The following is a 24,418-nucleotide window of genomic DNA, read 5'->3' as shown; positions in this document are numbered from 1 at the left end:
GACCTCATGGATGCCTTTCTTGAGGGTCATACTTATTTGGTATGCATATAAATGGAGCAGAGTACACATGCAGCTTCTCATTTCTATAGAAGCAGGGCTCTGCAGTCTTCTCCTTCCCTTTCTCTCATTCTCATTAATATTCTTGCAGGTTTCCAGAGTGCAGAATACAACAAATGAGGTAGAGAGTACTTAAAAAGGACTAGGTGATGAGGTTATTTGAAGCCAGTTACAAAGAGAAATCATTCAAGAGGATTAGCTGAGAGGAAGCAGGAAGGAAAGCTCTAGGTGTTAAAGCAAAACAACCTGGAATTGCATTACTATTTTCTGCTTAAGAGGGAAGTAAGGCAGAAATCATACCAAGTGAAACATTTTAACATGGATTAGCCTGTTAAGAAATAGGGCTGGTACTGTTGTTCACATGGACAGTCCTGGTCCTGAAGCAACCTTTAGGCAATGTCTGATGACCAAATTCAGTCATTCACTTGATTTAGAAGTCCTGGTAAGCAGAACTTCCTTGATTTATTCCCCTTTAGAAACCAATGCAGAGGCTGGGTCCAATAGGCCAGGCATATGACAGCTGTAAGACCGGGTATCAAGCAGTAATTTTTTCAAAACTAGTATCGTTCTGATCATTACAAATACTGCCTGAGTTACTAAGACAAGTGTTACAAATCTAGTTTACTTCTTCCACTTCCAGCTACAACTAGCTATACACTGCACTCAAGTTTGATGAGGAAGTCGAATACTCAGGCTCATCCTGTTTTCAGCCACTCCTAGAAATGCTGCAACGCAGGAGTTGCAAATGCTTCAAGAAAATTTTTAGAGCTGATTCTTTTTACTGACATAAGAATTTTTATATTTCATTTGATTTATGTAACAGACTTTGGGGTGTTAAAAAACACAATAAACAAGGCATCTTTTTACTAAGCAGATTGGTATTGCTTGCTTTTATGTCTTTGCTTTGAAACCTCTCCTTAGCTGAACAGATGATGGCAAGCATGTACCATGAAACTATTTGAGGAAAATGCTAGGGTCCTTATAAGAGTTCACATTCTCTGTACTTCAGCTTCATGATCATTATCATGCCAGGAGAATGTGTGGGTTTTGCTTATGTTATTTCTTGGTACACACCTGTTACATTTGTCAGTTTCCCTTCAATACAAGAATGTCATCTGTTGTATTGATCAAAATACTGATTTAGAAGTTCATCTAACAAGAATACTCTAGCTACATAGGACCAATCAATGTTAATAAGCTTTATTACTACAGATGAAAAAAAATAAAAAATTAGATCTGGGACAGAATTTGAGGTTAGATTTGATAAGGACAGTCTTGTAAGCAATTCTGACAGTTGACAGGTTGGATCAAAATGACAAATATCATGAGTTTAACCAGGATGTCTAAAAATCTCTGAAACAGCTAAACAGACATCAGGTTTCTCATACTCCTTCCTGGACCACATGGTAAACAAATCTTAAGGGCATGTTTTAATTCAGGTGTTTTAAATCTGGCCCCTAGCCTTGTAATTCAAAAGGATTTGCATGTGAAATTCTAGTTTTGCCATCATCCTTCACTGCTAAGTTTCTTTAGTATTCACATTGTTCACACAATTTTCTTAGATGTTTAATGATTCTGCTTCACAATTACTCTGTTGCTCATTTGGGGTTTCGTGGGATTCATGGAGGGGTGCCAGAAGAGCTGCTGCAGTGTGGCCTCATTCCTAACCTGGATGGTCCTTCTCCTTTTCACCTGCTGCAATTGCCCACATCTTGTGTGAGGAGATACGTACTGTTATAAAAACATAACTTCTTGAAATCAGACTCCACCCAATTCACAGAAAAATTACAGGCGGGGTGCCTGGATTCTAGAAAGGTTGAGAAATACTGCTCTATAGTCCCAGCATTTAAATATCTAGAACAAGTCTCTATATCCCTTGTTATCCATGATAGTCTAGAGACCTACAAGAGTCATCATACATTTAGTTAATTTGTATTAACCAAATCCCAGAGACAGAAAAATCCAAATTCCCCCACAATATTTTTAATGTACTACAGTGTATTTCAAATGTAAGTTCAATGTATAGTTTTACCATCAATGGATTCTTTTTCAATAAAGATTTATAAAAAAAGTAGCTCTAAGCCATTAGGAATAGCACACATTTCCTAAATCAGTCTTATTTAGTTTATAAAGCTAAAACAGTTTTGCAGCAAATCATGAACTTCTTTCTGAACTAAAGTGTTGATGCAAAATATAATAAAACCCTTCTGAAATCTACAGGGCTTGCCTGGGGCTTGTTAATTTATGCCAACAAATTCAAATGTGTCCAAAAGCTCAGTAAAAAAACTGGCCTTAAGGTCAATGGGAGTTTTATTCTAGTCATTGTTAAGGCCTATGCATCAAAAACTAGTTGTTCTTCCTTGGGAACATATTCCAGAAATGCACCCTTCTGTGCCATTCCTGTTCTGTGATTTTTACTGTGGAAGGAAAGTCCAATATAAATAACAATGCAGGGTATAATAGGTCGTTAAAATTATGTTCATACATGTGAAATATACATCTCTCCCACATACATTTTAAAGAATCGGCAACTACGCCAAAATTTTACCTAGGAATATTTTGCTTACACTCTCCTTAAACTGCAAACCAGAAGGCATATTAATCAATCACACTGAAGCAAACTAAAACACTGCATGTCAAGAGAACCAATTCAGTTTTAGCAAGGAAAAGCAGCAACCATATTGGAGAAACAGTGAACAGATAGCTAACAAGGTTCAACAAGGAATTTTTTGATGATGATTATGCTGGGACCAACATTCTGAGCAATAAAGTTCAAAGGAAAAGGTCACTGGGAAAGCGCCAGAAACCATTTCGGACTCCAAGTTTGGTACAAACATGTCTCATCCGTGGAGTGGACATACAGCGCTACTGAGATCACCTTTAGATATTGCGTGCAGTACCAGGCACCACAATGTTACTTAGCTTTTATATGATTTGTTGTCAAAACCTTGTAACAACACTGATTTATTTGTGGTACTCCTCAAGAGTCATAGTGTGATTTACAGATGAAGACAGCAGAAATGCAAATATTTTGACTAAAACCATTGGACAAATAGCTACGAGGATTAAAAATTGATGGCTATTGTTACATTCAGTCCACTAAGTTACTCGTCTAAATACATTTAGAGAAATACTTCTCAAATCCATTTTCTAAAATTACATTTCAGTATTGACACAATTAAAAAAAAGATGCAACTGAAATTCAAGGGAAAGAAAGGAAAATGCTTAGGCTGGGATTTACAGAGGTATATGAGAATTGAGTGTCCAACAAGTCCCACTTTCCCCATGCTCTTTGCATTGAGACTCATTGGGAAAGCAAGAACCAGAACTTGTATAAATGTTGACCTAACAGTAAAGCAGTGCTCAATTATTCTGAGGGTGTAATAAAAGTGATTCTCTTATGTTAAAAAGGTTTTGGTCTGGATAAAAAAAACAAGACACAAAACCAACAGCTTTTTGTGAAAAAGCAAAAAAGTACATTTTATGATTTCTCTCAACAAAACACTGATACATTTTCAGTTCTCAGGACTCTAAGTCTAAAGCCAAATAATTCTATAGTATACTGGGAGAAAGGTAAGGAATAGCAGATTCAAACATTTTTAAGAGTCATTTGATAGTTTGACCAAGAGAATGATGTAAAACTTAAGAAATTTTATTAGAAAAAAAAGCAATGGAAAACAAACTATGGAGGAAGTGTGTCAGTCCAGGAAATAATTTAGCCACCTTGTTTGGCCTTCCCATCTTTAACATTAATGTAGAGCTGTCCGATTTATTCACCTAAAAAGACCAAGTGTGATGCCACATTGACCAAACTCTTCAAGATGATCAAAACAAGCCATTTAAAGAGTCCCTGACTCTGAAAGCAGACAACAGTATTATTTAAATGGCAAGTATCTTTCAATCTATTACATTCTTTAAAACCATTGGGGAAGATATAAAAAGTGAAAAATAAGGAACTGCACTCATAGCTGGTATGATGATACCAACATGTTAAACTCAGAGCATTTGTATATAAATTACAGAATACAGAATTCTATTGGCCTAAAATTTGTCTCAGCAGATGCCAGCAAAAAAAGGCTCAGAAGCTCAGTACACATGCAGAGCCTTATTCTGTTTCAGATTAGTGATGGACAGACTTCAAAAGGTTTAGTCATTCAGTTCAATTAAGAATTCAAGTCAAGATATCTGTCTGACCCAACTGGGCCTGTGAACTTGTCAGATAATCTCACTTCTAGAAATTTGTCCATAAGTATTTCAGTATTTGTGCTTCAGTTGGAGCAGACACAAGACGACATGTTTTTAAATCTCCTTCTCCTGAGGCAGGTCCAGTGAGAGATTCTTTCACTGGCAGGCAAGGTTCGTTGGCTAGATGCAGTATGTTTTATTAGACAAACTGAGTAGTTGTAAAAAAGTTCTTTGCAAGCTTTCGGGCACAAGCTCCCTTCTTCAGGCAAAGGGAGACTCTGCTGTTGTTCTGAGATTTCCAAGGAATGAAAGAAGCTAGAACTGTGACAGGAGGTCAGTGAGAATGTAAACAGGTAGAGATTAGCAAAATAATGTGTAGAGAAGGGGAGAAAAATGGGTGAAGGAATGACTTATAAATTTACGAGTCTGAATGGATCTCTGGATTTTAAATTAATCAAGTTTGCAAAGTAGCCAGTATTACCTTCCCCAACATTTCTATCTAGCCAGAAGTATGCAAGTTCCTCCAAAATACAGAACTCACAGATCTTCAATATTGTTTCTGTCACCTCCACCCAAAGCACTTCAGTGAATACTGCAGAGGGCTGCAATCTTTAATCTGTCAAAGCAGCTAAAACTGATGTATATTGTAGCAACCAACTTGGGTGGCATTTCCTACCGGGAACATTTGATGCCCATACCAGCTCCCCACCATTTCTAAATTGAATATAAACTACTGGTTTTGCCCTCATACCCCACTAAATCAAATCACTTGAATCTGCCAGTTAGAGATATTGCCTCTCCCTCCCCATCAGAAACCTGTTGCAAATAGTCCCTTGCAGAGATATCCAGAGCTGGACCCACTGTTTACGGAGAACCAAGTTTTGTGGGGGTTTTTTTGTTTGTTTGTTTTTTAACCGTCTGCTATGCTTTTTAGTCTCTACTACTTACATGATCCAAACAAACGTTTTTACTTACTAACTTTTCACAAAAAATAGCTTCAGAGTTACAATAAAGTTCATTCAGATTCAAGAAGAGAGCAGAAGTGCCTTGCAACTGATCTGACCACTCATAACTAATCCACAGGTCATAGGTACCGATTCTTATGCCAGTGCAACAGAGCGTCCATTTAGAGTGAGCAGATTGTGTCACTTGAACCCTTGGATACTTTTTAAAAGATGCACATACTCTGGAAGCTTCAAAAGGCCTATGTAAGAGATGAAGAGTGATGTAGATGTGCACTGTACTGCAGGTTACTCGAGTCACTTTAGGCAGGAAAGCTCATCCATTCATTTTTGGATTTACTTCTGTTTCCAATTGCCATTGCCTTGAGATTGCAGTATAATGCAATTAATGATGCTCAGGTGATTATTTTGACACAACATTGTCACCAACCCAGATCTTAGTGCTTCAAGAATGTTCTTTAAGAACCTCAAGAGTCCTGTATCGTAGCATAACTACTCCTGTGGCCCTACGTAGATATCCAATGACTCTAGACCAGGTCAAAAACAACTGATCTTGAACTTTTTTTTCCCCTGGAAGTCAAGGCAGGGGAAGCAAGGAGGGAGGAATTCTTAAGTAGTCAGGTCTTCACTTCTATTTATGAAGTCTAATTAGTCGCACTTAAGCCTATTAGCAAGCTATTTAGGGTATAGTACCTAATAAGTGTTGGTACAGTCGTAGACATACAATTTTTTTTAAAAGGTTTTACTTCTTTATGGTGTAAATATGTAGGGAAAAAAAGCCTCAGAGCACCATTCTTTGTTGCATTGGGAAAGGTGACTGTAGGATTCACGTGAAGCAATACTAAATCAAAAGTGATTGTATTTTGTATCTACTTTGCAGTGGATCATCACACAAGGTGCAAGGGGTAATACAGAATGACACCGCTGGTTTTAATTTTCCTAAGGCTTCCCTGCTTCTACCACAGCTATATTAGCAGTGTCACGCCTTGTTTGCTGAAACACTCAAAAGATCATTAAAGAACTAGTTTATTTAAAACAACTTGAAACTAAAGTTTGATTGAGAGGAAAGGACTTATACCAAGTTCTTCAAATAGGCTAAGTTTTGCTATTTAAATTCCTGAAACAAAGGGAGAAAAATGTTTTGATAAAAGGATTTAACCACTCTGTCTACATGTTTATTAATGTGCTCTTGCTAATGCACGTTAAGCTTAGTGCCTCCACTGTGAGGCATTGGAAAGACACATTAGCCTATTTTCATGCACATTAGCAAAAGCATGTGATTTTTTTTGTACACTTTAAATGTGCATGAAAGCAGGCTAATGCACATTAAAGTGCACATATAGATGCACCCAGCTTCTCTAAGAGAGACTTGAGAAAAAAAAAAAACTAGTGAAATGGAGGGGAATCTGACAAAAGTAAGATTTACACTAAATTTGGTATGCATCACTTCAGACCTTAGAGCAGAGAAGCCGGGCTAAACAGAAAAAGTACATTTTCCCCTTAATCTCTCTCCACTTGAGATAACAAAACAAGAGGCCTCTTATGACTAAGGACCTGATCTTGTCTGTGCCCTGAGTGAACATACATACCGTCAACTCTCAAATTTCAAAAGTCGCATGACATAGGGTATTTACTAAAAAAGTTTCATTTGCAGCTCTGCTTTCTCTTAAAATTAGGGTAAACCTGGCCTAGCCTTCTAGGTTGGTCTAAAAAACATGATCTGAACATACCTTAAAAAGGCAAAAAGGCAGCAAATAAAATTCCAATTAAAAAAAAACCAAACAAACAAAAAACACTTACTTTTAAACAAAGTTCATGATTTTTAATGGGACTACTAATTCTGTATAAAAGAGTGGTATCTAATTCTATACAACTGTTCTCCTTTTGGCTTTTAAATTTAATGTCAAGTTCTGAAATTTGGCATCCAACTGAAATGAATTTCTGAAATCAGCATATCCAAACAATCCCCAACCCTCAAATGGTCCACACTTTTTTAAAGGTTTGCATAGCTTTTAGAGCATTAACATCCAAAAGTATCCACATATACCAAATTGTGGAAGTCGGCATTGATGGACGTTTCTAATAAATTAAACCTTAGTTTTCAGTCTTTAGCAAGAGTAGATTCACTGTTCTCACTGCATAAATTAATTTATTTTTCTATAAGAAAAACTGTAAGAGGTTAAAACTAGAATAGCCATGAGGATGCATAACAATACAAATTATTCTAGCCACCTTCCCTCTTCAAAACAAAAATAAAATAAGTTTAATCTGATATATTTGAGAAATAAACCAAATGAGTATTTCATTTAGCCACTAGTTTAGCAACTAGCCGCTGCCTAAACTTTGCCAATGCAAACAGAAGGAAAAGGCACTTTTTAAAAGATAACTATTTAGAGGGCAAGTTTAATCAATTCTGATGCCTTGCTATGAAGTTAGTCCTGGAATCAGTAGTGTGAAAAAACAATCATGAATATGAATGGTCAGTGAACTGATGAAATGTGCATATAGACTATAACAAGAGTATAAATTAGGTGAAAACAGCACAGTAAACATTTTACCACAGGGTCAAACAAATTATATTTCTGCAACTCAAAGATCTCAGGACATCTTTATGATGAATGTGAAACAGCTGGAATATATATATCAAGGGTAACAATTGTGCTTCCACGGCAGACCCAGCTGCTGTGAAAATAAACCCAGGGGAGGAAAAAAACCTGAAGGGTAACTATCCCTCCCTCCCCCCAACTAACAGTGGTTTGGGAATGGTCTACTGTTATATGCATCCAATACAGCTTTATTCCTTTTCTCTTAAAATGCAGGTGCAGATCTTAAACCTGTGCATCATGACTCTGAAGTGGATTATATTCAAAACTCACACAGAAATGTTTTGAAGGTTTCTGCAATACTATCTTGGGTAAAAATAGTGGGAATTCTTATGATATTTGCAAACTGAACTCCCACTAAGTAGGCAAGTCGGAAAAATGCACATTTGTGCAGCTCTAGTTCCCCAACTCAAAAAATTATTTTTTGGATTAAACACCAATCCAGCCTAAAAGGTCCTACCTTGGGATTTGAATACCACAGTTTTAAAATTAAAAATGAAACTAAAAAAAAAAAGTTTCAATGAAAATTAGTTCCAAAGTAGTTCTCAATTCCAAAGTAGAGGTTTCATTTCAAAGATGTCAAAATACAACTACTGAACAATTAAAAAGGCGGCCAATCTAGCAAAAATCCAAAACAAAATCTGTCAAATGCCTACATGTTGCCAAATCTTCATTTTTATTTTTTTCTGGAAATACATTTTAGATTAAATAATTTGCCCGGCTCCAACAACAATATTGATCTGTAGTGATTTCAGTCCCGTCTTGTGAAGTCATATTCAACAGATTATGTGATTTGAGAATAAAAAGTTATTACAGACGCACAAAAATACTGTTAATACTTTATTAGTGTAATAGTTTTCAGCTTTTCTATTGGACAGAACATAATGCAAACCCCAAATAAAAATTTAGAGTTCTTTTCCATTCAGTAAAAATGACCATAACATTCTCATTCATATTCATTCTTCGGTAAAGAAAGGGGGTGAAGTATCAATAGAACAATTAGGCACACAGTTGACACTTACTGTACAATGATATGCACAAGTCATTTATAACAGCTATATTCATAAGATGTGCTCTTTAGATTTTCTCTTGTAGTATGAGCCATGCTCAGCTGAGCAAAGACCATTGAGAACAAGAGAATTTAAGGAGTGACAAACAAGACTTTTAAAACAAGTCCTTAAATAAACTGATGCAACAACAGAACGCAAGTTGTTGGGTTAAGACAACAGTTTAACCTAGATCTCAAAACATTAAAAATTCATTTATTTTATAGTTATTCAAATACACATGCGTTAAATGAAAAATATTGCACAAAATTAAAATTTAGGTTGTGGAATTTATATATTTTTATTTTTTTAAAAATTGGTACACATTCTGGTAGCACTTAAAATTAACTGTTTAGTTCTAGCAAACACCAGCAGCACAAGCTTGAAGATGAACCAAATGAAAAATGTTCAACTGCTTGTTTTCCTCTTTAAAAGAATTAAGGCTAAAACAAGTGCATTTGTTGGACAATGGCACAATTATTTTCAGCAACTAGTCACAGCACCCAAATGCCAGGAGATACACCCAGCCAGCTAAGTGCTGTATTTTAACATTCAATTGTGGGGGCTTTACCAGGATTACAGACAACATGGGTTGACAGGGCTGATGCATCACCATGTAAAACTTTGTAAATAATAGTACATACACACAATTTGTTAAACAAAATATTAACCTTTGATGGGTCTTCCCTACAGGTATCAATAAGTTAAAACAACTCATTCTGAAATTAAATACTAAAAAAAACTGAACTTCTTATAGACAATAAATTCACTGGGCATAATGCCTTTAGACAAAGATCATTAAACCATGTGCCTGAAGATTTTAGATGCATACAGTTTTAAAAAGCCCTAAAATTTGAGCATGACTTATTCTTCCTGAAGCCTAATACAGTGACAGTAGGTAAAAATACCACAGACTTCATTGATTAACATCTTATCTTTCTGGCTCTGAAGTATTAAATGCATGAAATTTAGGTGATTTAAGGAAAAAACCAAAACCAAAATTGTATGTGGTATGGTCATATTTTTTACGTTTTTTTAAAAAAAAATTATTTGCATATTCAACCTTCCCAATAGCTAATATAGTATATGAATTGCTAAGCACAAATGCTGCATGGAATTCTACTAAGTATCAAATATGCTGGGGCATACCGACACAGGGAAGAGATTTAGACTTCTACACAAGCAACAGGAATTTCAGATATAGCCATGTAGATTAACAATTTTATTGAGTTCTAGCATAAATGGGAAATTCCAACAGCATTTAAATTACCATGCCTCTTTAGAACCTGAATAAGAAGGGGTAATTTTTCTACCTTGCTATCTAGTTGCCTGGAACCCAGTGAGGAAGGGATTTAAATATACAGTATGTAGTTCTGCAAAGAAAAACAAGTGCACATGAGCACATGCATACTGTAGGACAATGTTAACAATACCCAATATATTATGTTCACTAAATAGTATGAAGAAAGACCTAATTGTAAGAAGGGCTTCAACTGTATGAATGGAATCCAAGAAGAAAAAAAAAAAAAACAAAAAACCATAAATTGAGATTTCAGCCAATATGATCAGACCACCATGAGGGGGCTTCTTGATTCCTCCCTTCCTCCTTCCCTCTTGTTTCGTAAGGTGATCACCTATTGTTCCCATCAGGATACAAGTTACTCCCATTACTATGCTCCTATAGAAGTCCTCCTTTCTCCCCTACCCCAGGTAAGGGAGATCATCATCTATTGTTCCCATGTAGATACCAATCAGTACGAGGAGTAATCCAGTTAATATCCTAAGTTATGTTTAATGTTTACATTGTTCCATTAAAAAAATTCTGTATGATGAATTAGATAGGGTTACCTTTTATTGTCCTCTGTAGTGGTGCTGAAAACATATAAGGAGTCCAAAAAAAAGACAGAATGTGAACTCCAAGGTATACTATGGTCAAACAAATATGATCAATCACTTTAGTCTTGCATACGTATTAATTTTTTGTGGACATAAAGAGATAGATTTGGGGCCTCAGTGTAGAACAGCTTATTTATTAAAATTTTACATTATGCAAAATAAAAAAAGATTGTTTAAAAAAATATTGTAATTGTACTTTTATTTTCATATATACACTGTGATATTCAGTAATTTCCAAAGGCCTGCATGACTGTTTAATGAAGTCTAGAATAATTTTGTGCAAGTGAGGAACCAAAATAATTCTGGTATTTTTCTATGTGAGGTCTATATATACTTAAAACTAGGGCAATTTTAAATGAAATACAATATAATGGGCTTTTAAAAAATAAATTTTATATTTTACTATGAGAACTGTGTATAAATTGCTTCTTAGTGCAAATTTATCTTTTAATGTGGTGTCTACCCTGTTTGGAACATGTATCCCTCTCCTGCTACAGCCACCTTGCTTGAAATGCCCCCTAAATATACCAATTGCAGAATTTGTAGGGAAAAAAAAAAAAAAGTATGCCCCTTTCCAATTTAACCGGCATGCAAGATGTCATGTGCCTGAAGAGCAGAATAGGGCCCTTAAAGTTATAAAATCATCAAAACAAACTATTTCTTCTGTACCTCTGCCTTACACCACTGAACCCAAACAAGATTCTTTTTCAAGATACAGCAGTGAAATTAGTTGTGGTATAAAAAGCTCTCAGCCTGTACTCAATTAAATATACTTTTTGGGACATACTGTAATTTAATTTTTCCAGAACCAGCTATTCCATGGACACTTTTTCTTGTTAGCTCAGCCTTTATAGGAATATTGATCAACAGCAATAAAGCCTCAATCAATCAATCAATGGAAAACAAACCACATGAAAAATTCTCAAACATTGCACAAGTCTCCCAGTGCCAAACTAGCCAAATCTTCCAACATATTACTGTCGTTGTGCTTTACTTAATCCTCGTCAAATAGTCTGGCACTTTTCATTGCTGGCAATCACCGATTCAGTCAGGAACGGAAGGAACCAATATTCTTACATAATGGGCCGGTACTCTTCTCAATGTTGCATGAAGACGCACCAAATCATTTAAGACAAACCCCTTGCAGTAGTGGTTGTATTAAAAAAGGTGAGAATGAAAAGATCCACAGGTCTTACGGATGCATTAACAATCTATGTGACACTAAGACTGGTGCAGAAATAACAGCATGTGAGTTTTAAGCCCCAGAGAATCTGTCCAAGTCAGCAGTCCTGGACAAACAGACACCAGCTTAATAGTTTGGAGTGTCACCTTTTCTGTGAGGAAGGCGCTTGAGAAAACTGTAGTCTCTGCTTGTATTTCTCCATCTGCTTTGAGTGTGAATGCAGTTTGTTGAAGAGCTCACGGATTTTATATTGTGGAAATAAGGTTTCCAGGAAGCCCTCCAGAAACACATACACCATTCTCTTATTTAGTTGGGTGTGCTGAAACATTTCAAAGACCCGGAGTATGCCTTTCCGTGTTGTCTCAGCACCTATGATGTGCTTCAGTTCATCTAAAAAAGGATTATATAAAACATTTCACTGAATAGAAAATAAGCATTAACCAAAGTTATCAGTACAAGCTCTTACTGGAAGGGATTGCAGGCAGAAGGCAGGGGCAGCACCTTAGATATTAACTTACTTGGAGTGTAAGCTCTACAGGCGACAGCCTATTTCAGAATCTGATGAAGTAGGCCGTTACTTATGAAAGTTTGCATCTCTGAACCAAATAGTTTAAGGTGTCACCCAGCCCTGTCTTCTGCCTGACTTCAGACTAACACAATTAACTACCTCTCTCTTTTTATTCCTTTTTAAAAACCTTTTCATGAGTAGAGTTAGGGCATCTAGAATTTCAGAGGAACACCAAGGAAAGTTTTCCTTAACAGCACATGGATCCAACTTAAAATTGGGCATCATGTTTATGTGAAATAACACTCTTATATTTTCTTAGGTTTTTGTACCTACACAAGTGGTTAGCTGTATTAGTCTCAAAGGTCCACCATGCCCTACACTCTACCTGACTGGTTCAGACAGGTACAAGCTTCAGATGCTACATATTTGATAGAAGTAGGCTGCTGCCTATGAAAGCTCATACATGAGCCAGTTAGTATCTAAAAGGTGCAAGCCTGCCCTGTCCTCTACCAGAAAGACTGCATGCATGCTTAGGTAACCAAGTCTTAGATGAACTAGATGTAATAGCTTTAAGGAAAATAGCAATCACAACCTCCAGACTAAGCTACAAATATTAAAATATTCAGTTAGACTACTGCCTTAAAGTTATTCATTTATACATTTACTATTTAATGCTTCGGTTACCTTCACTTCTTTAATAGAGATTGTTACACCCACCTAGAAGCCTCCAGCAGCAAATCAAACAAGCAAGAAAGCCACCAAGCAAGGAAACATCTTTAAGTGTTATATTGCTAACACTACATTTTGCTTAAATTCTAAAATTTGCTTACCTGGCATTACTTCCAGTAGTTTAGTTTTCCCTGCTACTCTTGTTCGCATTCTAATAGCTTTGTCTCTGCGTGGAACAGTCTCTGCTAAAATGCCATTGGGCCAAAAGGCATCTCTGTAACAAATACAAACCCCTTCAAATAAATAAAAAATCCCAGTTCTTGTAAAAAGAAAGAATCGGTATTCTGGAATACTTACTTAAATAGCATAAAGTAAACGAACAAAATGTCTTTGTATGTTAGCTGGATGATTAGGCAAGAATCATATCTACTTATAAATGATGAGATTTTAGAATGCACAGCATAATAAAATCCTTGCTTATCATTTAGTTTAAAGAGGAAATTCCTTCTCATGCTATTTTCCAGTAATGAGTTGATTACAAATATTTTGGGGAGAAACACATCCCTTCCCTTCCCCATCTAGTTATTTAGTTGCAACTTATTTATACTTCACTCTACACCAGTAAATTTATTTCTTTAAAAAGGCTGTAGGTTCAAATATGCTCAGAGTAAGAACAAGTGCATGATGACTGATTCAGAACATTCTGCGCTAGATGGCGCTGTTTTTGGTTTTGATCTGAACAATTTCTGGAGGAGCTCACCTCCATAAACTTAGGAGAACACAACCCCTTTCAGTCCTATTAAAATTGGTCAACTCAGTAGAAAAAAACTTGAAGAAAAGAAAGCCATTGAAGTAGTCAGCTTTGAAATTGAGTGAACAAGCAGACTCCTCTTTTGGATATTGTTAAAAAGAAAAGCTAAATCATTTAGTTCCAAAGACGACCTAAAATTTAAAATTCTTATGTTAAATACTTTGCAATGGCCTTTACTAATATGCCTTTAATTTATGTATATTCTATTTACAGGCACTCTGTTACACAGAGGAAAGTCATAATTAGATGATGCAACTTATTTATAAATTATTTTCTTTTAAAGATATTTAAACTTTTTACCCAAGGGTTCATACTGAATTTCATCATTCATGTACAAACTGCTGATAAACCAGTTAGATCTGTTCTACCCTTGGCCATGAATAAAACGTCACAATCAGGGTAGTTATTCTTTATAGAAAAACAAAAAAACTCAGCGAGACACAATCTCTACAAGAGAGCCCTGTTCAGAGATTTGCATCTATACAGAATGAGAGAATATCCAGGAACCAAGGCTGAAGTGTCACAGACCCTTTGTTACTGGATTTATACAGTACCAACTTTGTACCTTTAAGGATTTATTTCCTCTGATGAAATATTCACATCCAGGGTTGCTGTTTTTTGTTTTTGTAAAATAAGCAGTCTTTGCGAATGACAAATCCATGTTTCTGAAGAATTCATACTATTTTTGTAACAGCAACATTTGTTTTTGAGACTTTCAAGGACAGTGTTTTAAGTGATACAGATACAGAGCAAGGTTTCTCTAGTCAACAAAAGGAAGTTTGAATATTATTAGTAAGCTCCTGGAGCAAAGTTCAAATCCCTCTGCTTGCACAGGCACTATCTTAAAATATTTAACTGCACTTCATGCTGAGGAGGGGGCAACATCATTACATTTTAATTGACAGACATGCCTATTAGAGACTTGAATTAAGGCTACCAAAACAAGTGGCTTACCTGAACCGCTTAACTGAATCTGCTACTTGCTCAGAAGAGGTCATCCAGTTGACATGTTCAATTATTTTTCTAAAAAAAAAAAAAAATTAAGTAGTACGTCAGCCGCCTCTCGTTTAACTATTAAAAGGAGGGGAAAGAAGAGCAGAGCACGGTATAAGTAAATGGTACTTCAGTGTAATTAAGACTTGAAACAATATTTGACAAAAAGCTTTTTTCCTTGTCCCCCAATAAGTGCATTCCATGAAACTGTCACAAAGGTAAGCCAAGTGTTAATTCTCAGACCTTCACTATATTTCTTCCTGCCCCCTCTCGTTAGGGTTCTTCTGAAGTTCAATATTTTTACCAACATAAACAGGAAAGTGATGCAGTAGGCCAAAGACTACAACCCAGGCTAGCATTCGATAGCTTGCTGTAAGTTCTACCTATTTTCCTCTCAGAGTAAAAACAGACTTAACTTAACTTGTCAAAAACCTTGAAGTATATACACATCAGCTGTATACTTTACAAGATCTTTCTATTACCATATTTTGAAAGGAGATGGGATATAAAAGTAGATAAAAGTTCTGGACTCCTTTTACAAGAAAGATACAAGGATCAAAAACCAAACACCACTTCAAGTGCTTGCATTTCCCCCAAAAGCCATGCATAAAAATTAAAAAGACCACTTTACTGAGGAAAAACAGAATCACATTTTAAAATTGGCAGGGGTTTCACTAGAGTACGATATCAAACCCAAGTATCTGCAAAACCAGACCAATCGGATGGTCTGCACCAAGTAACGATGGAAGAGATTTCCTCTCTCTGATTTCCTGACTAAAATCACAAACATATTGGAAAAAAAAAAAAAAAAAAAAAAAAAAGAGTACCTGGCACCTTACTATTTAAAAAAAAAGGTGTTAGGATGCCTTTCTAGCAAGGATTTCAAAGCTCCTCATCCATTTAGTGCGGCTTTCTGCTTAAAGTATAGATAAAGCATTCAAGTGAATTGGGTGGCTAGGTTTCTGGAGCATACTGAAGTACCAGGTGCAGCTTCAAGTATAGCAAGTTTGAAGTAAATGATGATCAACATTAAATTGTGTGCACATGCGTGCCATGCAATCCTATGCTCCTTACTTTCAGTTTTCCATACTGAAAATCCAGCACATTGCAAAAAAGTGGCATGGAAAAAGGTTAGAAATTCTGACAGCTGGGTTAGGGATAGACTGAGGTTTCAGCATCTGAAGCAGCACAGGTAATGGTTTGGCCCTTGCAAAATAAGCATATAGTGGCCAGATAAGAGATCAGTAGTAATCTAGTTAGTGCTGAAGTTATCATGAGATCTCATGATTAATAACTTAAAAGGTACATTAACAACAAATTCCATCTTGGAAAATCAGATGGAACTATGGGGCCTCGTAGGGAAAGCAAGAGTAGGGTCTCTGAGCATAGTTAAGCCCCTGTAGAAAAACTGTTAATAGGATTACAAATATGGACCAAACTGAAGAGCACTCCAGCACAAGTATGGAATGTAAAAGGGCAAATCCACACAACGATAGGTCCTAGGGAGAATGGCTGTGTCAAAGGCACTAACATGTCTTACTACTGTTACAACTGTGTTAGTAATATAGTTAAAGTCAGCTAGCACACAGAGCTCCAAGGTGACGATAGCCAAAAAGTGAGTTCATTTTCAATAAGGTAGATCTGTAGCCTAAACCTTGAATCCTATGAGGTTGGGAAACCATTCCCTCACTCGTGTGGTGCAACTCAGAATTGTGGAGGTTACTTCAAGTGACAGAATCTAGTGTCCGGTGTAATCCAGCCTAGCATGAGAGACTCTTTTTTACTGTTCTTTATCCTGTTTATTTTGTATACATTTTAGAAGCAACAATATTAGAGGGAAAGTCTAGAGAGGTGCATAGACTTGCTTCCAGACCAAGAAGGGTGAGCAAAATTGATTTTTCATATAAAATTCTTTGCCTCCTGCACTCTGGTATGTTGACTTGGTATTCATTTGATCAAGTATTATTAGCAGAGTGAATGAGGACATTACAATAGTGCTTTCTCCTCTTATGAAAGACTGAATAAGTATTAAACTAATCTGCATGCATCTCCAGAATATGATCTCTTGAAAATAATGATAGCTGATGTAACTTCTAAAAAATAATTTACATAATTCAAACTATTTAAAACACTGAAATCAGAAAAACAATTTTATGTTGTACTTATCACACAGAACTATATTGGTGATGATAGTGTCTTAGTTTCAGGACCATCCTGCAGTTTAACCGGTAACAGTGCAAGTAGTAAAATACCATTATAATGTAGCTGTTAATCTTACAAAAGTTTAGATAATGTCCATATTAAAAATTGTTCTCCAAAGTGTAAACTCTGTATATTAACATTTACGAGAACATATTCCATTTCAGAAATCCCATACCTGGCTTTGCAATTAGACGCATTTAATGTTTAAACAAGTTACGTTATGTATTGCACAATAATTTTTAAGAAGGTCCTTCTTAATCCATCTTCATAAAACAGAGATAATTACTTTGAAAGAATATACCAAGTTGTGCTGCATTTGTGAGCTTACATTTTCAAGAGCATAAAGAAATATACTTCACTGATCAAACTGATTTTCTTCTATACATGGCCCAAAGTTAAATAAAGAAACTGAGCAGAAATAAAACACTGTACTTATTGATTGTGTCTCCATATGTTGCTCTAATAAGCTGCTGAAGTAGGTTTTTAATATTTCTTCTTAACCACTGATTTCTCTCCTTTAAGTCAAAGACTTCATCCATAAGCAGTAACATTATTCTTAGAGGAATATTGTCATCCACCTAGTCATAAGAGGAAAGTAGTAAAGCAGGAGAAAAAAAGAGTAAATCTGTATTCCAACTCAAGCAATTATATCAGTACCAATAATTATTGAATGGCAGCACTCACTTCTACTATTGTTTTATATACACCATCTTTTGAAAAAAGTCAACATTTTCAAGTTTGCTGCGGTCTGATACATACCAGAAGTGACCGACTGCTGGGAAGATTAAAAAAAGATTTGTTTAGATTTTAAAGAGCTAGGCATGGAGAAAGACCTGCTGTATCACCACAAAACCAGACAGAACCTGGCAGCTAGCAACTGGAGTAGTTTCTTACGCTCCTCTTAAGGTAGGTACAGTGCTTTAAAGAAGAGTGATGGGAGGAAGCCTAAAAGAAGATTTTATTCAGGTTCCTTTTTATTTAAAAACACAACAGCAACAGTAACAGTAGCTCTAAATGGAAAATGCCCACGACATACTAGTCCTGAATTGCTACAAAAATCAAAGTTTGTATTGCCAGAGTTCCTAGTCTGATAGCGAAGCAACTTTCCAGGCGCTTGGGGGTTCTACAAACCCTGACCCAGATCCTATTCTCTTCTTTTACACTCAAAGTCATTCTACAAGATCCTATTTGACCTGCACAGCAGCTACAAAACTACCAAAAAACAAGCATCTTTGTTGGGAGGCATCACAGTAAGTGTTCCTTGGAGGTGGTGGCATAGGATCTGCCCTCTCTGCTCCTGATGCACTTTATCTAATGAAAACTGTTTAACCCAAAAATGTAATACATGCCTGGATGGAAGTGAATGGCACTCCAAAAACAGCAAGGAAACTATGTGTTGGGAGTTTTCAAAGGATTCCTTACATTTCTAGATTGTATGATTTGCATAATGCAACTTGTAGACCATTAAAGACACTATAACCTCATAAATCTGGATACCAAAAATCTGGAATTCTCAAAAAAATCCAAGAGTCCAAGCAGAGGGGGAAGCGGTGGCCGGTCCTGGAGAAGAGGGAGAAGCCTGCACGCAGTGGTTGCCTTCGACATGCGCCACGCTGCTCTGTGTGCGGCCACTGCTACTCCCCTGCCCTCCCCGTGACCGGCCATGGCTCTGGTTTCAAAAATCCGGAATTTTCAAATTTCCGGCAGGTGCTCAGTCCCGAGTATGCTGGATTTATAGTCATTAAGCTTGATTTCTCTCTTACATTGTTGCTTACAACTGTAGAAGGAATACATTTAATGGTTAAAGTCTGAAATCCTAAAGTGTTCCCTTACAGGGTCATTCATAATAGGTTGCATTATCCAAATGTAGTAGCTTACACGTGCCAAATACAAGTTTTCAGATAATGTCCATCAGTCAGATGTGCAATTTTTCCACAAATATTTACAGAATCTCACAACTTATCTAAAACAGTCCCAACAAAAATGAAATCAGCTGACTTGTTTTTGGCACATTCCTAATCTGGTATTAAAAAATAATTGTAATATTAATCCAATACCTTGGATTGTTGTCAATTAGTATCATTAACCAAATTGTACCTATATCCAATCAGCCCTTAGCAAACCTCCAACTTAAACTGATTTATCTCCCCAGACTCATTTAAAGAACTTCAAATTTTGAGAATAATAAAAACCCTTCCACTGTGGCACTAACCTGAAGTGACTGAACAGGAATATGCAAATACTATATTTTATTCCTCTTAGCACCACAGTTGATACCAACGTAAATTAGCTTCCCTTAGTAACTAATCAATACCTGCAGAAACAATTTTTTTCTTAGATGCATCTGTGCACCTCCACTCATCAGCAAAGTCGCTAAGGTATTCACTGTCAGCAGTTATGCAGCCAAGAGAAATTTGCATACACACTGGAACTAAACTCAAGACTCTGAAAAACAGCGAATCTCAAAACTAAAAAGCACATGGGATTTAGGTGCCCAATTCACACAGATCTGACATCTCAGTCCATAGGGACTGCTTAAAGAAAATCTGATTCTATTTAATTAGATTAAGTGAGCAGCTGAGATTTCAAATGCCCACTGACAACTTGGTTTACATTTTTGAAAACCCCATATTTACATGCCTTTCATGAACATTTAAGAATTTAAGATAAGGCACCTGTTTTTAACATGCTGGCCACAGTTTACAATGTAATTAATGATGTGAAGCTCATTAAGCCTCCCTTATAGTATCAATCCTTTACAACGACAACCAATATGGCAAACTACTTCATCTAATACTTTACTACAAGTTTCCTGGATTTGTGCTAAGATCAGAGAGTGCTTAGTCCCATATGGGCCATTTTTACTGTTTTTAAATGATGCAAAATTCAAAATTGTGAAGTCCTACACTTAACATTAAATTTGAGACTAAAGTTGATGCTAATACTTCTTTCAAGAAGTTGAGCAACTGCATAATACCCCTAAAATTCAGCACTTAGCTTCTTTAACTGATTTCAACCAGGACAACATCATATTTGCAAAGTCACATTATATATACTCTACCTGTATAATATTAATTTGCTCCGACTGAAGAAAAATGAAAATCTACTAGTATAAGAATGTCAAATATAAAACTACATCAGATGAACACGCAAAACAAAAAGAATCAAAAGCTTATGTTACTTGAGCAAAAAAGGCATTTACCATAGTCATGGTAGCAGTTATGCACAGGAAGACAAACTGGAATGCTTTGATGTGACAAATAAAAATGTGAACTGTAGAACAGGTGCAGATTTATGACCATGACAAATCTGCATATAATCACTAATAATCTTATGGTCCTTCTGTCCTAGTTAAAGATAAAAGATTTTTTTCAACTGTGTTTCACGTATGATCAGTGTTTCAATCAAAACAGTGGGAAAAATACCATAGCTTATTGGAGAACATCAAGAGCTTAGCATTTTAAACTTCACCATCACATTTCTAATATTTTTCTTTATGTATTTCAGCATCTATATACTGAAAAGGTTCTGAAGCAATCTTTTATTAAATATATTTCTCTTTGATCAACTATACTGATGTCTGCTAGAACAACGTATTGTCTCAATTCAAATTTAGGAAAATGCTAATGATACTCTCTCATATGATAGTAGGAAAGCTGAAAGCACTCGTAGAGGGTAAATCATTCACTGTAACACTATGCAAGCTGCTTAGTATTAATATAGCCTCTAAACATTTTGGAATGACATCACTAGATGCATTTTAGAAAAATATTTACAATTCCCCCTTTGGCATAATCTCATTAATAAAAACATAATTTTTGGCAAATAGTTCACTATAAAAAAAGCAAGTCATTTTAACAGTTAGAATAATATACATTTGAAAAATCAAGTGGGACTTACATTATCATCAAGTTGTGCACCAACCCGGCAGTGTTCCCAATCCGAATCCGGTTTCTGAAATAAAGGAGGCACCTGATTGCAAAAAAACCCATGATTAGGTGATGGGAAATTACATGATCCAAAAAAGCCACAAGTAGAAGAGTGAGGACAAGTTTTAAAGTTTGTTTTCCAATACAAGCTAGCTAACCAACTGACCACCAAGCATTTGGAACACAAATTAGTGATAAAAAGTTCAAGATATTGTAATTAACTAATACATACATATTTTCAGCTATCCTCCCCCTAAATCTCTACTCCTACCACAGATATGAAAGCTATATAAATACCCTCAAGCTAAAAATAAACATAGGATCTCTCACACTGGGAGAAACTAGCAGCCTGTTTAGTTCTGAATCTTCTCAAATAAGGACCAATATTTCAGCAGAAGCTGAAAGCCACTATTATACAGCAAACACTGAGCAAGGATATTTTCCTGACCTCAGCTCATCCCCAAAATCTCTCACTGAGTGTACTGCAGATGCTATTTGTGCAACAGGAGAGCTACTGACATTCGCCTCACTTAGTCCTTTAGGCTGCCTGCAGACATTAAAAACACTGCTTTACCAGAAGCAGCAGCACATTGCTTTAACTAGGTTCCACAGCATCTGTATAGATCAGATGCTTCAGCAGGGCTTTTTGGTGCTTTTATGCAATAGCTGATTCAATCTATTGATTCAATCAGCTATTAGATAAAAGCTCCCAATCTATACAGGAATTGAGTGAGCTAGGTCCAACTAACATATTGCCTCTTCTGGGAGTGTGTTGGGCTTGGCGCAGGAGTGCATGGAGTTAAGTAAAGCACCACTGTCTGGGGGTTTGGGAATTTTTTGGTTTTTGAATGTCTACAAGCAGCCTTACAAATACAACATGTGTATTATCTTAGACTAACCCTTCCTTTTTCCTGCTCATTTCCTCTTACTTCTGCTATAGTTATATCTACAGGCGAGTCAAATGTACTATGTACTTTGGAGACATGACTGTGCAAGAATCCTTGCCTGGAAAAATTCCAGTTTTAGCTGCAGAGAAGCATGTGTGCCTGCATGTGCACAGGGGGAGGTGGAAGACTAAAGTAAAAATGTATGCAAGTAAGTTTACCTCTTACTTTCTTGTACAAGTGTGTTCAGTTTAGGAGTGCTAGATCAGATGGGAGAGCAGGAGTAGGTTAGTAATGATAGATCAACTGAAAACTCTGTTCTAAAGGCAAATTTATTTGAGGACCTGGAATTAAAGTTATTCCAGTAAAAGCAATGCAGGTGCAACTACTTATTGGTATGAAAATGCTCTGCAGAAACATAATTAAAATAAATGTTTCCAAGTCATGGTATTGAATTTAATAGGGAGTGATCTCTGACAGTGACCACAGATTTTAAACAGGGTATTCTAAGATACAGAACACTTCTCTATCAAATGCCACAGGGTTTTAAAAGTACTTTCTGTAGAATCCTATTAAAACAGTCTAGGAGGCCTTATTGGCTCAATCCCTATCAAATTATACAGAGCTTTTCCGTAGGGCTGAAACAAACTGGCTTTGGTATAGAAAGAGCATTTACTCCTTCTCTCCAACTTGAATAGCTGTTAAATTATTGTGGTTAAGGTCTAGAAAAAAAAAAAAAAAAGACAGAAATGTCCAAAGATCAACTAGGTAAGATATGGGAAGAATACAATGATAGGACAAATGCTGCCTAGCAAAAAGGTGGTTTTTGTACCACATCCAACTGAACCTCTCTGTAAAATTAGTTACCTCTCACACTGCTTCTTTTGTAATTTATATGGTTTTTATACCAAGTTTCTTCTAGTCAATATACAGGTTTAAAAAGTACACTTTTAGATATAAATCTTACCTTGAAAAAAGATTGCTTTATGTCTTGTCCCAACCTTTCTGACATCCTGCCCATGTTGTCAGACATTTTAGTCACTCCCTCTGCCAGGCTATCGGGGAGCGACTTGACAGCATTTGACATATTTCTCATGGAGTTACGCAGTGGGTTTACAAATGTGTCCATCTAAAACAGAAAAACCTTAGTATGACATCAGTACAAAATCAGTCTGAAGTCATACTATTCAAGAGAACTAACTAATTGTACAGTACAAAACTCATTTAGAATATGAAAGTCCCATGGAGAAAAGTTGAAGGCTAACATTTTAACTTCATGTTTTCAACAATAATGGAAACAAAATTCAATTTGGACAAAAAATGAATGAGCTATCCTAACCACAATGTAAGGGATTTCACCTCTTACAATTGGTTATCATTTTACTGAAAGGAGTTCAGAGCTCTGCTTCAGGACTTGGTGGATAAAAATCCTGAAGATTGTTCTTATTCTTTACATGTACAAACTTCCAGTGGGAAACAGTTATTACACTATGAACAGAGAACAAATATTGAACAAGGTATTGATAGAATTCTAAGGCATGTATATACTACAATTTGGCATTCTAAAATAGTTCTTTAGACATTTTTTGCACCAAGCAAGCTTAATATACACACAAAAATATTCTCCCCAATTGCATGATTTTGGCAACTTGTAAAAATACTGCTTCAAGAGCTGAAGTTCCCTACTGAATGCAGTTAGTTTCACACAGTTCCCTAATGTTTCTAATAAAACAGACTACATCAGTTTAATCCCTTATGTACTGCCCTCTCTCTGCTCTAATTTACAGTTTTATTCATAATGCTAACTTGGACAGACATTTTTCTATTTCTGGTACACCACTCTTCTCTGCCAGACTTCCTTCTTCTAGAAGCAGTCCTCCATTGTTCTTTCCACCTTCTTCCTGAACCTATATTTACCTTAAAATGGCACTACAGTCCTATTTTTATAGGTATCATGGTCAGTATTACATGTGTATTGTTTTTTAGTTCACTATTTTCTAGAGAATGCAATTTTTCTGCTCATTATTAATGCATACTTTGAGTACCCTGTAAGAAACACCAAGCCAAAGACATGAAAGGAGGCTATAAAGGAGCCAAATAAAATTTAGAAAGAAAAACACCTATTGTTAGCTATTACACAGTTCTGAATTAACTGAAGGTATTTTTTTGTTGTCAGCTACAGAGTAGTAAACTCAGGTCTTTAGTTGAAACAAATTAAAGTTACTTAAATGAACAGTTTAAGATGCGAGCCATACCAGTCACTGGAAGCTTGGGAATAACAAAGACTTAAGTTTATAAAAGGATTTACCTCCATAAAAATGGGTAACTGAGCAAAAAATCCCTGCTTGAAGATACCCAATCTTTACACACAATTGTGAATTCTAACAGTGTTACTACGAAGATGCACAGCTTTGATCTCCAAATATCAAAATCTGGATGCTCATTCTGATTATTGATGGCTTAAAATGTGAAATAATGGCAACAGCCTTA

At 36.0% G+C, this 24,418-nt stretch overlaps 1 protein-coding gene across 3 annotated transcripts in view; it reads right to left on the bottom strand.

Moving 5' to 3' along the window:
* Nucleotides 1-8,634: 8,634 nt before the first annotated feature.
* Nucleotides 8,635-24,418, bottom strand: part of SNX13 (sorting nexin 13) — a 128,150-nt gene continuing 112,366 nt past the window's right edge. For 2 of the 3 annotated variants that reach the window (XM_090046831.1, XM_090046833.1), the window contains exons 21-26: nucleotides 22,896-23,057; nucleotides 21,016-21,087; nucleotides 17,548-17,693; nucleotides 14,875-14,943; nucleotides 13,271-13,383; nucleotides 8,635-12,322 (exon numbers count right to left, since the gene is read on the bottom strand). In XM_090046831.1, the coding sequence (XP_089902957.1) occupies nucleotides 12,075-12,322; nucleotides 13,271-13,383; nucleotides 14,875-14,943; nucleotides 17,548-17,693; nucleotides 21,016-21,087; nucleotides 22,896-23,057 (810 nt within the window). In that variant the 3' untranslated portion in view covers nucleotides 8,635-12,074. The remainder of the gene's footprint in view (nucleotides 12,323-13,270; nucleotides 13,384-14,874; nucleotides 14,944-17,547; nucleotides 17,694-21,015; nucleotides 21,088-22,895; nucleotides 23,058-24,418) is intronic. The other variant, XM_090046832.1, reaches the window with a different exon arrangement.

Source organism: Crocodylus siamensis, chromosome 5 (genome assembly GCF_052110815.1).
Source record: "Crocodylus siamensis isolate JL-2025a chromosome 5, ASM5211081v1, whole genome shotgun sequence".
NCBI lineage: Eukaryota > Metazoa > Chordata > Crocodylia > Crocodylidae > Crocodylus > Crocodylus siamensis.
The sequence above is the reverse complement of the archived record's forward strand: the minus strand, read 5'-3'. Positions and strand labels throughout refer to the sequence as shown.